Here is an 18,117-nt window from a genome sequence, read left to right on the forward strand (position 1 = left end):
ATCCAGTTAATCTGAAAATATAGATTCCTGCCAAATGATTTAAATATCATCATTATAGTCCTAAGATAGCAACTGTTTACGCTGGTTCGGTGGTTGTTGGCAATGCAAAAGGCTCATTTTTAATTTAAAACAAAGTTAAATTCGCCTTGTTGCATGTGATTACAGCACGCGCTCTGCAGCATGACAGCTGATTGGTTTAATGGTTTACAGGCTGCCTGCCGATCCACAGATTATTTAGAAAATAACCCGTTGACTACAGATGAACTTCTGGCTTTGGACACACAGATGCACAAACATTACACACACACACACACACACACACACACACACACACACACAAAGTTCCCTCAGTGCCACACTGTAAGAAAAGAATGCATTGTTTGGAGTTGTTAGGAGGTCAGAGGTGGACATCTGCAGAGAGACAATTTCCATTACATCAAGTGTCCCTGCTTTCACCCATCCTGCCGCCCCCCCCAACCCTCTCTTCACCCTATGAAATACACAGAAACTGAAAAAAGCCATCCAGTGTGCGTGCTGAGATAAGCAGGACAGCTGGACACAGATGGACAGCGCACTGACCTCAACAGACAGGCAGGCAGGTAGATTGAACAGACCTTAGTGGCAAGATCTGGTCCGACCTGGTCCCCCCTTTAACACCGTTACCAATTAGAAGTTTCTAATACTCCATTACACACAATGCTTTGAAGCAGGCTTACTATAATAAGTATTACATGTGTTCTAAAATGTTTCTTTGTAATTACAGTAATTTGTAATTCTTATGTTACAGTGAGGACAGACAGAGATCATTAAAGATAAACTGATTTGTATCAAAGGAACCCAGCCTGTCAGTTATTTATTCCTCCAAATATATGGTATCATAGAGACGGGTTGACTATTTACATCCGCTTATGTCCTGATTATGCATGTATAAGGCAGAGGGCATTGTGTGTGTGTGTGTGTGTGTGTGTCTGAGTGTATGTGTGTGTGTGCGTGTGTGTGTGTAGGCGGGTGTTAGCGGTGTTTGCTCAGCTGCAAGTGTTGTTCTCAGAGCAAACAACCTCTCGGAGCTTCTCGCATAGGCTCATCTCCTCCTCCAGCACGAATGTTAATGAAGCCCAAGGGAGGCACAGCGATGGGGGAATTCTTTCACTCGTGCCCTCCTGCAGACCATCACTGTCACTGACTGAGGTGTGATTCCCACACAGCACCCTTCACATGACAAACGAGAGCGTTCATGTCACTTGAAGGAGATTTGGAGCACGTCTAGAAGGACAGCGAAGTCCTGCAGGTCACTGATGTCACTCCGCTCCACATTGTGCATTGTGACAGACACTTGATGCAAACTGCTCAGAATGAAAGACAACCTTCAGAGAAATGTGACAGGAAAATATTATCTCATGTTTGCTCCACAGTCCCCCTGGCAGAGTACCATCTATTGACATCCACCCACTGCAGCCGCACCACAAAATTCACTATTGTTCAGAAGCACAGAAGCAAAAAGCTGTGCAGTGCGGCGTTTTTGCATTTGTGTTTCTGCCTCTGTGGAGACTTTCTTACAGCAGGGTGCAGATGAGGTTATGTGCAGGTGCAGTCAACACTTGACTGAGGTGAAACACTATTAACCCAGACTATTCCCTCACATGTCTCCATGCAGACAAAAAGTTCTGCTGTGAAGGCGTGGGGTCAGATCATTCATTTACATGTGTTGCAGGCGCATTTCTCAAAAAGCTTAGTTTCCATTATTGGTCCAGATTTAGATTTTCCCTGTAACCCCTCGATGAGAGACATTTACCATCTGAGAGTGGTAAATCAGTCCAAATGCACTGAGCACGCTCTGCCCTCCTTTAGTCATAGGAGTAAAAGCACTTTCGTCCACTCTGCACCAGGATTCATGAAAGCTGCAGAGCCGTCCAACCCTGCGAGGAGTAGATGATACAGAGTGCACAAACATCTTTATACGAAATAACACTTCACTGATTTTATCCAGAAAGAAGCGGTGGTCACTCTACAAAAAAAATCACACCTTTGCAATTAAAGCTTATTTTAGTTGTGATGTCCTGCATTTTCAAGCATGTGTAAAACACTTTAGCTCCACTCAAAGCATCCTGTGTGATATATAAAATTGACTTTGAGGTGTTTGATGAATTCTGCACAGGCTCTGACATGTGACTGATGAGTGGCTTTGCTGCACAGTCATGTTTATCTGAGTGTTGAGGTTAAGGTCGCTGTTAAGGTTTGACCAACATCTTTCAAACTGCCCATTCTTCACAGGTATGGTCAGCTGTGATGTAACAGCACTCGTTAGGAGTGCCGCCAACCAACGCAGGGATTAAAGAGCTGGAGCTCAGCAGCACATCCACGCGGCCTCGGGGAAGGATGGAGGCTAAGTGAAGGGGAAGGATTTCGGCTGCTGTGTCTAATCCAAAGGTAAATAATAGAAGGGCAGCTGTGGCACAGAATGTCAAAACACAGAACCTGTGAAGGAGCTGCTGGGCCTCTGTCAGCGTGAAGCCGTTTTATATACGATCAAAAAGGAATTCATCTTTAAATGTGAAACAAAGCTCTGAAGACCAAACTGAGGTTTTGCATTTAAGGTAATTTATGAATGAATATATGATAAAGTAATTGCTGTTGGAATAATAGGGAACCTCAGAAGATCAGGAATCGAGAATATGTTAGCAGTATTGGGATATTATTGCATGACACGCCACATCAAGGACAGTGCAAAGGTCACAACGTGTGTTTGTGTGTGTGTGTGTGTGTGTGTGTTATTTGCCCTTATAGGCAGAGAGTTGGTGTGTGTGTATGTGTCTGTGTGTGGTACTCTCCATCTGCAAACAGCCAAATGGCCATAATTTCAGCAGCCACAGACCCAAATATGCAAAAGCACACCTGAGTATAAACACCCGCACAGAAGAACAGTGTCCCGTCCACCTTTCCCTTGAAACGCAGGCTGTTATTGAAGGTTACCTCAAAATGAGAGAGCGAATAAAATCTAACAGAAAGGAATAAGAAAGCCTGCACAGGAAACTGGTCCCAGTTCAAACTTCAGCTGCCCCTGAATGTTTAAGTCAGACCAGTTGGAAAAATCAAAGCGAACAAAGCCAGGAAGGTAAAACGCCACGCTCAGGTTATGATTGTCAGCCTGATGCCATCTCGTTAGCTCTCACACTCTTCTCTGTGTGTATCTGAACGACTTTGGCCTGAGGAGCTACGAGTCCTACATGACAGAGAGCAGATGCAGCACTGCGGATGCATATAGACGTGTTATATATAGACCGCAGAGCTGCGTCTCCTCTCGCCGTGTGTGTCTGCAGCCAACACACTGCAAGGACGAAGGAGCGGTGCAAGACGAGACTGAGCCAAACTAAAGTAGATCCTTCTCCTCTTCTGTGGACTGTCAAAGGTAACTGTGCTGTCGTCCTCAAAGACTTTTGCAGTCAAGTTGTATAATTCCTACTTTCTACCAGACAAAACCTTCCTGTGTCAGCTTCCGCTTGCATCAAACATTTCGGCTTCAAACATGTAACTTATGAGTGGTATCGGCATGTGCAACGCTTCACTTCCCTCCAAACACGGCTACACTGAGTTAGAGCTGAAACAGTTCGTCAATAAACTGATTCGTTGATCGACACGAAACAAAATACTTTAATTATACACCAATCATTTATGTCTCATTTCAAGCAAAAATTTCAAATATCGGCATTTCTCAAATGCAAGGATTTGCTCATATTCTGTCTCATCTGAATCCTGAAAGAGAAAATGATTAACAGATTAATCAATCTGTTATTATCAATCTGTTTAATCAAGAAAAAAAAGAGCAGATGAACTGAGAGTGAGAATAATTATCAGTCACAGCCCTAAATTGAAAACTCAAATGTTTGTTTTATGTTCTGTATCTTCACATGTGCAGCAGGCAGTAACATGAATGAAAGTATTTAAAAAAACAGCCATAAAGTGTGCACATAAACAGAATGTTACCACTTTCCTCAAGTAAATAAAGTTTTAGATGCTCTCATGGTGAAAAGACTTTCTTTGTATGCGTCTTGCCCCAAAGCATAGCCTGGATAGCACAGAGCAGAGACACAATGGCCATGATTCATGGTCAACTTTTTTAACAGTAACCATGGAAACGGCCTACCCAAACAACAACAACAGAAATCCAGTGACATTTCGGTGTTTCCTTTCTAAAAAAACGTTACAGTAAGAGCTGTAAGTTATCTTGAAACATCGTCAGGTATGTGTAATAACTGCATCTGACGTCAGGTTAACTTTGCAACGGCAGCTTCGTCTCTCCTCGTGTCCAATCCAAGCACAGGAGCTTTCCCTCCACGAGGTAATGAGACCTGCATCATCTCAGCGAGCGTCACATCATGGAAAACACACGGCCGTTTTCAACGGAAAGACCCTACAAGAAACACCCATTCTCATTTTCAGGTTTCCACTGACTGATTTTTTCCCATCAGAATCCCATAGAGCTGACCGTTGCACACATACTGCAATGACACCTTTTACAGTTGGCCCATTGTGCCCAACTGTGCTCGAATCAAAGTCACTCTGGTTGAATGAGCACATTCCAGACAGGACGCCGCTGCAGTGAGGGCGTTCAGCCCTCTAATATACTGAAGACATTTAGGTAGGGGCTCTTTCATACAGCGCTCTGACGTGCTCGCCTGCCAGGTTTTTACACTCATAAAACACTAAAGGCAGCTTGGTGGGAGTTTTATTCCAGCAACATCAGAGACCAAATAAGGTCAGGAGTGAAAGGCTTTTAGGTAAAAGTGAAAAAAATATGGGAGGAGGCGACTGAATATGACTGAAAGAGAGTCAGTAAATTTGTTTTCCTGAGGTGAATAAGGTTCACAGAGCAAACATCCAGCGACTGACAGAACCAAAATATGGCTGATGATGTGAAGCTCGATCACAATACGACTGAACCTGTCAACAGTAAAACAATGTGACTGAGTTTCACTGTACAGAGGAATGTCCCGTCCAAAACAGACTCCCACTGGGCTCACCTCACGATCATTTATATTGGCTAAACATGGACTCCTTTCAGAGCAACTCAACCAGAGGTAAATGGAAAGTGAAGGTTCCTGGAGGCAGGAATAAGAGTGCTTTCGGGGGGACAGGGTGGAGTTCGGAGAGTGGAAACAGTAGGATAAAATTTCTTTCTTCAGCTGTGGTGTGTTGGGAAATTTAGACGCTAACAATGATGCTCTCTGAAACTGTTGCACCAAGCTGACTTAATCCGAGAAAAGCACAGTGTCTGCACATGGCACCTGGGACGGTGCGGGTAGGGTTAGGCAAAAAGATTGCAGAAAAGATTCTGATTGAAAAGGCTAACATTAATCTTAGATCTGGCATGAGAGGCAACTCTCCTTCATGAAGATTGTTGCATGCCCTCCACCGCCCCAAACTCCACACCCTGAAGGCGTCATGCAAACTGCTTTTCAGACCCGACTGGTGCATCCAAAAACGGTTGTAACCTGCTGAAGTCAGCAAATGGACACTTGCGCCGCTTCACACAGTGATTGGCCAGTTGTGCAGAGGTGAAAAACACAGCTATTCCCACCCCTTCTTCAATGTCCAGTGCTTATCGTTATCCCCATATTTGAACAATTATTGGCTCACAGAAAGTTTCCTTCTGATCATGTCGAACGCTGTGTTGCCCAAGCTAGTTGTTTTCGAGCATAAACCTGCCCCTGCTGTCTGCACTGACGCTGAATGTTGCAGAGTCATAGTTCCACTTCAGCAGTTCGGGGCTCAAGTGTTTTGCTCTGAGCTACCTTTTGCTCAAGGGTGCAGTGGGAACACTCTGATATTCTAGGCTGGTCACAAGACGGTCTCTCTAACCATCAAGCCTGTGGCAGTCCACAATGTGATGAGCCGTGTTCATTGTGTGATGATAAATAACTCGAACATGTGCAGCATCCTGCAGAAACGCTGGATCCTGGATTAGTTCTTCCTGACTTTCTGTAAATGATTTTCCTCATACATTGTCAGAAATGCCCCTCAGACCTACACATGCTGACATTGAACCTGTAAGGGACACCTGTGTTCTCAACAGCCCACTTCAAAGCTCAGTGTCCGCACCGTCCCCTCTGATTTCCTCAAACACACAGACAGCAAGTGCGGCGCAGATGAACCCCCCTCACGCCATTACCATACAAACTCGACACCTCATTTCTCACCCTGGTGTCGCGTTTGCCTCGCCTGCCGCTTCCAGCTACCTCATAGTACACACACACACAAACAGGATGAAGAGGGCAGAGGAAGCCCGGTCTGGTGCCAAACAAACAAACTCCCTCTCTCCTACAGAGCCGTGGAAGAGGAGCCTCACAGCGGGGGGGTCACTGAATGAAAACCACAGCAGCAGACAGAGGTGTGAAAATGGAAATGGAAAGTGGGACTGACCCCTGGTCTGTGAGGGAGGAGTGGGTGACTGATGAAATTCCAGTGCAGCCATTGTGATCAAAGACTGTTAATTGATTGATTACCTTAGTCCTTTGGCATTCTTTGGGTCAGGCTAAGACTTGAGCAGGCATCCCGCCTCAACCTGAGCAGCTCTTCAGCCAATCACGCACAAAGACTACACGCTGGAGGTCTGCACAGCAGCCTGACCGCCAGCCTGATCGTTGATTTCATTGTTAGTGCTGAAACAGTGTGTATGAGTCAAGATGACTGCATAAGTTGGGTTCGTCTTTTTTGAAGCCCAAGATGAAGAAGTCAGCACAGGAAATCAGTGTGGAAGGAACTACACCTCTATAGACAGAGGTGGCAGGCAGAGGCAAACCAAAGCCGGATTCTGAGTCCGTCAGCTGAAGTGTTACTCGTAAGTTTTATCAACTGCAGCTCGGTAGCTAATTAGACTCACATTAGCTTCACAAGCTTTAAGTCACTTTTTTTTCTCTTTAGTGCTGTAAGCTCACTTGAAAATCTTTTAAAGACATCTTGAAAATAATGGAGCATGAAGCGCCCCTGGCCTTGGACGCTGACGTAGGTACTGTAGGAAATAAGCTGGTGTTACTCTTATTCTGCAGCTGCAGATACACTTCCTCCTCAAAAATCCAAAGCTTGACAGATGCTGCTATTAATTATGGCTGCTAAACTGTGATAGACAATAGACGGATTGATGAATTATTGCATATGTGCACACCCGGTGCTGAAGCAATCACACGAGAAGCTATAACATCTGCATCTTCAGACCTCAGTCTGATGATTCCATATGGTCAACGATTAAACCTTTGACATTATGATGAATATTCTTCATTTTTCACGTCACGTTAGAAGTGCTGACCCCAAACATGACACATGGCCAGTGATCTGAGGCAATGAACAGTATCGTCAAATAAAATAAATGTCTCTAATATACATTATAAAATGGACTGAATTGCCTTCCATGGTCATGAAGTTTTCTGGTGAGATTCAATGATCAGTTAAGGCGATATATCATCAACATGAGGAACAGCTCCATTTCACTGCTTTCATAAAGCATCTGTCGGGTCACTGCCAAAGTGTTTCAACCCTCCTATTCTCCTCTCATGGAGCCGTCCCAGCTGTATGTTCCTTTACAGTAGCGGTGTAGGGAAAGAGCCTTACCTTCTATAACCTGCAGGGCAGCAGCCAGACAGCACAGCAGGGCGAGATGCAGGGCAAGAGACCACCTGAGGAGACGCATCAGTCACATTATGGAAGCTGCCTTTGGGAAATTTTTAATTATACTTAAAAACATTAAAAAAGTCTAAATATGTCATAACATTAATATGAAATAGCTTGTTTTTCCAGTGTAGAGCTGTTTGCGCATGAAAAAGCTGCGTATAGAAGACGTGTGGCTGCACCGCAGGTCTGCTCTGAGGGAACTGAAGTGAAGCCATGAGACGTCAGGTACAGTGCAGTAAAATCCTCTCTGCTGTCTGTGTGTGCAGAAAGGTGAAGGTTATAGCCTGTTTGACTGCCTTACCCTCGAAACATGTCAGCGAGTAAATGAATTAAGGTCCAGGTTTGAAGGTGAACTCCAAGTGCATGTGTGTGATGAAATCCCAGCAGACTCTGGTCCCTCTGCCTCACTGTGCAGACCTGAAGTCACACTGCTGCTCTCTCTCCCTCTCCCTCTCTCTCTCTCTCTCTCTCTCTCTCTCTCTCTCTCTCTCTCTCTCTCTCTCTCTCTCTCTCTCAGTACAAAGCCTCTCTCAGTTCTGAGCTGAGTGACTCTCAGACCCACGAGTTGGGAAATTTGACTCCTTTGGAGGAAAGGAAAACCTCCCCCCTCACTCACTCACTGGACCCTCTCTCCTAACCTGCCCCTTGAGTGAAGTTCCTTTCATTATTATTATATTATACTCATGAATGCATGTGTGTCTGCACATTTATGTGCTTTATGATATGTGCACATTGTTCTGGTCACACATATATGAATGCATGCGACACACAACAGAAAAACATACAAATAAAAAACAAATTGTCTATACTTAACTCCCGCAGTAAAAAACCTCCTACATTAAAATCCTACTTCTGTGTGGTATGTCTTACTGTTTTGTCACATTTGTCACATCTTTCTACAATATAATGAACATTTATGGCTATCATTTAAGTTGAATCTATCTGTATATAATATAAGATTACATCAATACCTTTCCAGTTCTATCAGGACCATTTTTTATGATACATGCAGCCAATATCAGACTAAGAATAAATGAACTGAAAGTTAATGAATCAATGAAATAATTAATGAATAGGGATATATAGCAATTAGCATGGCCCAATTAACCTGTAAGCCCCTTCTGACATCCCACCTTCTGCATATGATGTATGCGCCCTGTGTAGAGCCTCAAATTCCCTGTTGGTATAAAGTGAAAACAGCAAACCAGAGAACAACCAGTAATCCTGTGGTGGAATAATAAAACCTGGTCCCAGGTTTTCTCTGAGCCACTTTGTGCTCATTTGAATTAACTTTATTTGGGAATATGCACTGTTTCAGTCAAATCAGTTTTATTTATACAGCCAAATATCAAAAATTTGCCTGAATGGTGTTTACACTCTGTACAGTCGCAATAAACTCTATCCTTAGACCCTTCATCTGGATAAGGAGAAACTCCCCTAAAAAGCTCCACTTTGAGGACAGACAGACCTATTGCATAGATGTCCTGTCACGCTAAGACACTCTAACCACAAATGGCAATAAACACTGCACAAAACAGCGTTGTGTTTTACATTTATGATAAAACCACTGAAATGTTAATCTGTAGCATGTAAAATCATAAAAGTCATAAAATCAGTGAACTGATTCAGTAACGTTTGAAAGACTGTGTTAATTCTATTAAAAGTGACATCATTTCAATTTAAAACTAGATCTTGAGATGAGGGCCCTCTACTGGGGCCACGTCATCTGGTAATTGTGCCCACCTTGGTTAACATTATGATTTAATTTGCAAAAAATGAATCTGGGGCAGGCGCCTACTTTGCCTGGCGAGGCGAATGTAGACTGGTGTTTTGTCTTTTCTCCACATTTAAAAAGTCAATATGCGGGAGGCACAAGGTTTTTATATGCAAGTGCCTTGTTCAGATGACACTTCACAAATCAGTGCACTACCTGTCAACAGATGAGTGAAATAATTGAACTGCTGTTTTGCTGTGTTGCTTTCAAATTAGATGGAAAGTGACTCCCTGGCTGCTCTGAGTGAGACACCAGCACACAGCACCCCTGTGGGCAGGAGGGGGTTGCCTTTGGCTGCCTGGTAAATGTTTGGTTTCCAACACGAAAGAGGAATTCATCTTTTCAAAAGCCATCATTCATGTGTTCCCCAAAGACCATTTGCTCCAGAAAGGCCATTTTGACTGAGACATGTCAATTGTTGTCTGGTCGCTCTCGGGGTTTTCAGCACTTTAATCAGTCGGACAAGAAAATATTTTCTGAGAGTTACAGTCACGCCCTCGCACCACCACACTGACCCTGCTGATCACAAACTCTGTGAAGTCTTACAATGCAGAAACAGCCATTAGTCTGTCTGCTGTTTTGTCGTTTTTTTTTACAAAGAAGATATTAATCAGATTAGTCTGCGTGGCTTCAGGCAAAATGAGTTTAACATCATTTCTAACAAGATTGTCAAAGAAAAGGCCCCTTTGTTCAAGAAGCAGCATAAATCCAGATACTTTTTGAACAAGCTCAGTAGTTCAAAGCGGGGGGACCTCAAGTTCCAGGTGGACCAAAACAATACAAAAAATTGTGCTGGACTTTCTCTCCCAGGCCAGCAGGGACGAAGCTTCAGGGGTCAACAAGGTCAGAGGGAGTCTCAGTGAAATTAGCCATGTTGTGATGTTAACACCCCACTATTAGCAGATCCAGGAATGATAATGGCTGGGAAAGAAAGAAAGAAAGAAAGGTGCCCTCCCTTTCCTCTCCAACCCCCCCCGCCCCCCGCCCCCCATCCTCTGTCCATCTCTGTCTTCACTGAGTGCATTCCCTTCCTAAGCCGCTTGTGTTTTGCCTCTTTAGCTCTTCTGACAGATTTAGCTCTCAGATTGGCGGCTTCTCCAAAAAAAGAAGAAAATGCTGTTTATCTTTGATCTTCAGATTTTGCTGGAAGGTCAGTGGAAGCTGTGGGAAGATGGTGGCCGTGGTCAGCCTCAGTGATAAGCATGCAGAATATTATGTTGTAGGCCTGTATCGATTATACAAGAAAGTGATCTATATTAACATCGAAAAGGCTGAGGTAGTCTGGGTTTGTGGGAATATACAGACCTGATCAAAATCTTAAGACCAGTTGAAAAATAGCTAGAATTTACAACAACAACAACTAGTAAACTGAAATAGGCTGTTTATCAGCTGATCAAAAGTTTAAGATCACAGCCTCAAAAAATTACAAAAAACTCTCCAAACCAGAAAAAAAATTCTCAGCAGGACTCAGTGATGAGTAGCTCCACCGCTCTTGTTAACCACTTCAAAAATTTGTTTGGGCATGCTTGATGCGAGTGTTTCCAGGAAGCTACTGGGAACATTGCTCCAAGTGGTGAAGATGGCTTCACGAAGGGCATCAACTCTCTGGAACTGACGGCCATTTTTATAAACTTCCCTTGCCATCCATCCCCAAATGTTCTCTATGGGATTTAAATTAGGGGAACATGCGGGATGGTCCAAAAGAGTGATGTTATGATGTTATTCTCCCTGAAGAAGTCCTTCGTCAAGCGAGCATCGTGAACTGCAGCGTCGTCCTGTTGAAAAACCCAGCTGTTACCACACAGACGAGGAGGAACCTCAGCAGCAACGGCACGCTGCGAGAGGCCTTGCTTATGCAGCTCGACGGTCCGACCACGTTCAAGAAGAGAAAGCTTCTTAGCTTTAGCCATCAGGAGGGCATGACCGTGTGAACGCCTGACAGAAAATGAGAATTTTTAGCAGATTTTGGCTTTTATAGCCTGTGGTCTTAAACTGTGGATCAGCTGATAAACAGCCTATTTCAGTTTACTTGTTGTTTTCAATAAATTACTAATAAATTTCAAAGTGCTTTTTGTCACACTCCCCCTTCTTGCTTTTGCATATTGTAGCTCTACTTAAAACCTCATTAAAATCCAAATGTGCAAAAGGTAAATTCTAGCTATTTTTCAACTGGTCTTAAGATTTTGATCAGGTCTGTATATATGTAATTTCATAGTAGTATAGACATATAATCAGTGATTCCGTCTGGATTTGTAGCCTGCATGTGCTTCCAGAGGATGTGTTAATTTGTGATGCTTGATATTCAGTGGTGTCTTGCAGTTCCATGCGTGGATGGGTTAAATGTTTGGTGTGACATGGAAACAAGACTGAAGAGTCTACAGCTGTGCTAGCCGCTCAGTGAGGCTGTACTGTACTGCAGCGCTTTGAGCTAAATCATAGTCAATGTCTATATAGTCAAAATATACCGACATGTTTCAGAATTGCCATGCATGAGTTAGTTTTGACCGAAACTCAGTGCTAGTCCTGCTGTAGGCATCCGAGCGATCAGCTGGTGTGTGTCTGAGATCTGTGCAGGGTGTGCAGAATGGACCAAAAGCTTTGGCATGAGCCATGCTGTTGTGTCCTGCTTGATTTGTGCACTGGCGTGAAGCAGTTCAGTGAGCGTTCAGTGTGCACATAACAATGCACACATACCACATGATGTACACATTACGGGTAGTTGTTTGTGCCGCTCCTAACCTCATAATGTGTCCATCTACATGTGAGCCAGTGCAGGATCATGTGTGTTGCACTTCTATGCAACTTTTATAGAACTTACACAACAGCAGCAAGAAGCTGAAGATGGCACAAGTCTTGTAAAACTTCCAACGTCTGCAGAAAGTAAGCCTCCGTGAACCCGTCATTTTCCCATCTTGTTTTTCATGAGCTCTGTGAAATTTTTTTATACAGTGACACTTGTGGTCGTTGTTTTTTTTAATGCGGATCCTGGCCACAGGACAAGTTTCCCATTGAGGAAACAATAAAGTGTCAAATTAGGTTAACTGTTCTGAATGGTAGCAAAAGACAGGCTGTTCTTTAAAGAGTAAGGATTACAGACGAGCACAGAATGTAGCAGAGTTGTAGCTCAGACAGCGATCGGAGCATCAGACCGTGATTGTTGTTGTTGTTCTGTGCGTGCTGACCCGGCTAACCGCTCGGTGGGACAAACAGGAAGCCATTTATCCGAGGCCAAGTTCCCCTCAAAGCTTCCTACTGCAGCTCCAAGATCGTCTTTGTTATTTTGCGAGCCAAGAGACAATGATGATTTTTGGATTAAATTGATTTTTTGAACGTGAGCCCGGGCCAGTTACGTAAGACGACAGCAGTCCAGCTCAGCTCTCATCTGGGTCAGACAGGAACGGGTTCCATTGGACGTTAAAATAAAGATCAGTGACTCACATAAATGACTAAGAAGTTTCGGTTGCTGAAGAGCAATCAGAGAAATGTGGTCCGCGTCTGTCATTCGGCTTCATTTCCTTTGATGCAGACATCCTGCTTTGACGCTTCCTGCCTTTGGCTGTGCGTGTCAGTAGATGCATGTTTCGTGTCATGTTATGGGAGTTTCCATCCAAGCCTTAACAAACACTTGTCACTGTGGGCCAACTCATAATTTCTGGGCACAAGTGGTCCCTAAAGCTCTGATAGAGATGGACATACTGTACGCTCCTCTATGATTGTGGCCTTAGTGTTTAAAATGCTCAGCAGAAGCTCGGTGGTGTCAGCGTTACTCTCACCATCTCTTGATTGTAAAGTGAAACCAACCTAACCTTCAAGGAGTGGATTAACATGACACATTTACCTGTGCTCGCTATCCAGGTCCTGCATTTTGTTAAGATTTATTGTCGATGCTGTTATTATCCTGAGTAATTGATGGCAGAACCTCCTGCTATCTGGTGAAAATATCAGTTAAATAGGTAAAGTGAAACACCAGCTTCCGTTTTAGCGGTGGGGTTTTACAGCCTCTAGTCTTTTATCTAATTCAAAAGTCCAATCTAGTTTTGAATTAAACTTTCCAAGTATTGGCTAAATCATTCTTCCTGGACTGACATTGAGGCTTAAGTGCATTGCTCTTTTACATAATAATTAAAGGTATTACTCAACCCAAATCAAGACAGGCACATCTGGATGTTCAGTGGTGTAAAGACTTTTCACAGTATCTGGGCCTGTAATTGTAGAGTCCGAGGGGCTCAGAAAAGACAACATTGATAATATTTTCAAATGCATTAAAATGATTGATTTCAAGCAAGCAAAAGTTTTGGTCGTTGTGAAAATTTGTGGAGAATAGGTTGGAAATTCTTGGGCAGAAGGTAGTGGTGGATGGATTGGTGTTTATGTCCAGTTTCCAACAGCAGTCTCAGGATCATTCCATTGTACTACAACTTGGATCGTTATTTTCATCATTTCTGCATGATAACACTCACTAAAGTAATTGCTGAGATCAGGAAATACAGTGAAACCACTTAAATGATCATAATGATCATTTAATACTGTCTACCTTTGATCATAAAGACAGTTTTGTCTTAGTGTTAACTCTGACTGTGACCATTTTCCTGCCTAAACCTGGAAGAAAAAGCACTTCTGGGCTTTCAAGGTGTGACTGATGTCAGCAAATCACATACAATGTGATGTAATCAAAGACAGCAGGCTATGTTCAAGTCCAAGACATCAGCTTATTCTCTGATTAGTCCTTCTACAGGGAGACAGGAAACACATGGAACAACACGACACATGAGTACTGAGGAGTACTGAGGAGTTCCAGACTTAACTTTTTTTTTTTTATCTATTTAATGTATGCACGCCTTTTTTCTTGAATAAACAAACAACACACTGTAGATAACGTTATCTGTGCTTAAAAAACAGTCATATTAAATGAATATACTACAACACAGGCTCCGCGTTTTCTCAGGTTTCCTCATCAGTGCACACAGGCTGCTGAAGAACTGAGCCGAGTAACATTTTGCTTAAATACAAAAATCCATGATTCAACTTAAATTCACTAAAATTCACTAAAATCACAAAAGTTCCTGCATTGCTTTTTTTACCGTCTCTTCCTCTTTGATCACTTGGCACACTAACATCATCTGTGACAACAAAAAGCAGTGAATAAACAGTGTTTAAGACAATCAATACTGCCACATTCGCCCTGACATCAGACAACTTCTGATCACGAGATTTGAGCCAAACATGATATTTTATAAAAAAGAATAGCTAAAAACATGTTCAGCTCATCCTGTGATCCCAGAGTCAGTACTTGCCATATGAAATAAATAAAGAGACTGTCCGCTACGTTAGCGTTCCTCCTCGAAACCAACGAGCTTGTTGCCAGATACCACAATCAGTGAAATGCTAAATATGACAACAGGCTGTAGTTTGTGTTCTTTCCTCCAGCAAGTCCATGGTGAAGCAATAAAATATGTTCAATTGAAATGGCAACTCTTTCAGGAAACACAGTTTATCTGAGGAAAGATTTTTTCCACAGTGCAGCCACACAGTTCGTATAGATGTGGTGGAGTTCCAGGAGGAGAGGGTGTAGAGAGCACCTCTGTGCCCCTAGATGATGCACTGAGTTCAGGCTGTGCAGCAGGTAGACTCCCCTGTCCTTCCCAGCAACCATGGTCCTCCAAAACATTAGTGGCAGTGTTGCTCGTTTCTCCTGACAGTGTGAGAGGGGGGGGGTGCACTGCACTTCCTCTTTCCCACATCTTTGTCCGTGTCCCATCTCAAAGTCATGACCCTCCTCCGTCAACCCCTGCTCTCTGGTGTCCTACTGTCCAGAGCAGTTTCCTTCCAGTACCCTCCCAAACAGTTATGAACCGCTTGATGCTAGGAGTAGATGGTAATGACCTCCCGACCTCCTCCACGAACCAGCAGGACGCGGTCGAGGCCATCCATCAGGACCTCCAGGAACTCCATATCTGAGAGACGCACTCTGGTTAAGGAGACTCTGCACATGAGAGCAACACATGCTGGCATTTTCACATACATCCACCCTTCGTCTTCGTCTCTACTTTTTACTCCACTGCATTTACGTAATAGCTAGTTACTAGTTACCTTTCAAAATTAACTTTTGCTCACAAAATGGTCAGACTAGCTCACCTCAACCAACTACAACAGTAAAATGATACTTTAATATTAATACTACAGTAAAAATATTGCCAGTCATCAGTTAAGATACGAGATAAGAGTTCAAGCCATTCTTGTCGTTAGGTGACAGTCTGGTAATATTATTTGTGCATTTTAATTTCCAAACATTGAGGTCTTAATGCCATTTCTCTGAATGCTGAATCATTCATTCATTCACTGGTCTAAAAGTGGCCACCTTTAAACATAATGAGGCTAAAAATACCGGGATCGGCCGATAGTCCACAAGTCCATCATGTGTATGTTTTAACTGCTTTAATGTGGCTATCGCCAGTCTAACAGTTCACCACTCACAGGGGGATTTTTCTCTATTGAATACTTGTACTTTTGATTCTTATAGTACATTTTACTGATAGTACTTATACTTGAGCAACCTTTTTATTGGAGGATTTTCAGTGTGGTATTTCTAATATTTCTTCCACCACTGGCCTCTGTAGTGTGGACAGACGGCAAAAGCAAAAAGAAAGTTGTATTATTTCAGATTTGTGGTCTAATTTTCTTCTGTGTAAAATCTTTACATGGGAGCATGAAGCAGTGTAAGTAATTTTAGTATTAAGTTAGATGACAAGATGAATATTAATCTTGTGTCTAGTAGATTTGAAGCTACAGCCAGCGGCATGTTAGCTTAAAAAAGAATAAAGGATACAGTTCTCATCCCCTTTCTTGTTCTTCGGCGGACCTGGCATGTTGAGCAACACCAGCTGTGAACTCTGGGATTTCTTGACCACCACGTCGTTCAGCTTCACAGCCGTGTGCATCCTGCGCACGTTGGACTGGTTGCTACATTAAACCAAAGACATCAGGAAGAACATCGGTCATTCGGCCTCCCTTTGCACAGAACTGTTTCTCCAATTCATCAGTGTTCAGGGAGCACAGCGCGAGTCAGTGGGAGGAACACAGGCACATGCAAGCTGCATATCTGTCACCATGCACAACGACGCCCATGCAAACTGAACCTGTGATCGACGTTCAAACGAGCATGCCAACAAATCGTGAGACTATTCTCACCATGTGCGCGGAGGGTTTATGCACATGCAAGCAAAAAGTGAAAGATGAAGTGACTTACAGATTCTCCCACTCACTAGAAGAAGGGAGGAAAAACAACATGTCAGCATTAATGATCAGCTGCTTAGATGATTGTATTGTTGCTTTTTTTTTTTTTTTTAAATTACCTAGATGCAGTAGGGATTAAACAGCACGTATATGAACACATAACACAGAAAATCACAATAATGATTAAAGTACAATGCATAGAAAAAACTCATTGGCTGTACTTACGGCTTCATACTGAACATGTCTTTGACTCCCATGCTTTCTCTGTGTCTGTTCCTCTCGTGGATCAGCTTGTCTTTGGTCCAGGTCATGTGGACGCGATCCGGCGCGGCCCCTGCTGCCTTGTCATTCGTTGTAGAATGAGACGCTGTGTTTCGGTCGTGGATCAGCTGGGCCTAAACAAACGACGGATAATAACAAGACAGTTTAGCGGTTCTAGTCTTCAGCCACGTTACGTCCTCGTTCTTCTTCATTGGCTTTCCAGTCAAATCCAATTTCTAGAGAAGGCCTCACTCAAAAAGGTCAAGCTCAGTCTGGCATCTCCGGGAATCAATAATATGATTTTACTACTACTGCTCAAAATAAAACCAAATTATTCAGATTCAATCTGTTCAGTCGCATTCTGTACTTTAACTTACTCTTAGTGGATTTTTTGACACTTTAAAGTAACACAGAGTGGATGTCATTGCAAACATGTCATTGCTTTAAAGTTATGAAAATATGAAGAGGGACGAGGATGTGAACAGAAATGATGAAGATGTAGTTATTTTTATGGCAGTGAGGTGATGGACAGGTTTACGGTGATGACAGCACATGCAGGGAAAGAGCACAGAAACACACATGCTGTCTTTTACAGTGGACACAGTAAAATTCCTGCTCTGTTTACATGATTTTCTTTAAAGACGATGAAATCTTAAAAATTCGGTATCCAACTCCTGGCTCCCTGTGTTAATTATGCAGTTATAAGTCTCAAAAAAAGTATTTAATATCAAAATCCCTCTTCTCTTTTCTCTTCGTTTAAGATATTAGAATACTTCTAATGACTGAGATGTGTGTGTGGATGTGACTTGGCAAAACTTTTGTCTATATTTCCAAAACAGAGCATTTTTGCCCTATTTGTTCATTTGTCAAGCATCCTCTTCCTCTTGATCTAACAACACAGGTGTGGGTGAAGGCCCACAGTCACTAGAGCTCCATATTGCATCGTATTCTCTAAACCGATCCAATCAAACTGCCTTTGTAACAACAATGAGAGCAAAAGCAAACTAGAAAATTCCCCCTGGGAAATTTTGAAAGGGACACGGGGTGCGTTTGAGCCGACAAAATTATCTACGTTTTAAAGTTTGAATGAAGTCTCTAGGACAAAGTATGGCCGAGCAGCGGACAATTGAAAAAGGCTGCAAATTGAGAAAACGGCAGATATCAGAGGTAGTCAGTCCCTGATTAAT

General features: G+C 43.0%; 2 protein-coding genes across 4 annotated transcripts in view; both read right to left on the minus strand.

Moving 5' to 3' along the window:
- The window catches only part of LOC121614542 (collagen alpha-1(XVIII) chain-like), a 49,795-nt gene extending 41,737 nt beyond the window's left edge, over positions 1 to 8,058 (minus strand). For both annotated transcript variants that reach the window (XM_041948468.1, XM_041948467.1), the window contains exons 1-2: positions 7,964 to 8,058; positions 7,603 to 7,667 (exon numbers count right to left, since the gene is read on the minus strand). In XM_041948468.1, coding sequence (XP_041804402.1) covers positions 7,603 to 7,667; positions 7,964 to 7,974 — 76 coding nt within the window. In that variant the 5' untranslated portion in view covers positions 7,975 to 8,058. The remainder of the gene's footprint in view (positions 1 to 7,602; positions 7,668 to 7,963) is intronic.
- A 6,158-nt stretch (positions 8,059 to 14,216) lies between these two features.
- Positions 14,217 to 18,117, minus strand: part of LOC121614543 (solute carrier family 12 member 7-like) — a 39,876-nt gene continuing 35,975 nt past the window's right edge. The window contains exons 22-25 of one of the 2 annotated variants that reach the window (XM_041948469.1): positions 16,895 to 17,064; positions 16,683 to 16,697; positions 16,263 to 16,396; positions 14,218 to 15,390 (exon numbers count right to left, since the gene is read on the minus strand). In XM_041948469.1, coding sequence (XP_041804403.1) covers positions 15,299 to 15,390; positions 16,263 to 16,396; positions 16,683 to 16,697; positions 16,895 to 17,064 — 411 coding nt within the window. In that variant the 3' untranslated portion in view covers positions 14,218 to 15,298. Of the gene's footprint in view, positions 15,391 to 16,262; positions 16,397 to 16,682; positions 16,698 to 16,894; positions 17,065 to 18,117 lie in introns of both variants that reach the window. The other variant, XM_041948470.1, reaches the window with a different exon arrangement.

Source organism: Chelmon rostratus, chromosome 12 (genome assembly GCF_017976325.1).
Source record: "Chelmon rostratus isolate fCheRos1 chromosome 12, fCheRos1.pri, whole genome shotgun sequence".
Classification (NCBI taxonomy): Eukaryota; Metazoa; Chordata; class Actinopteri; order Chaetodontiformes; family Chaetodontidae; genus Chelmon; species Chelmon rostratus.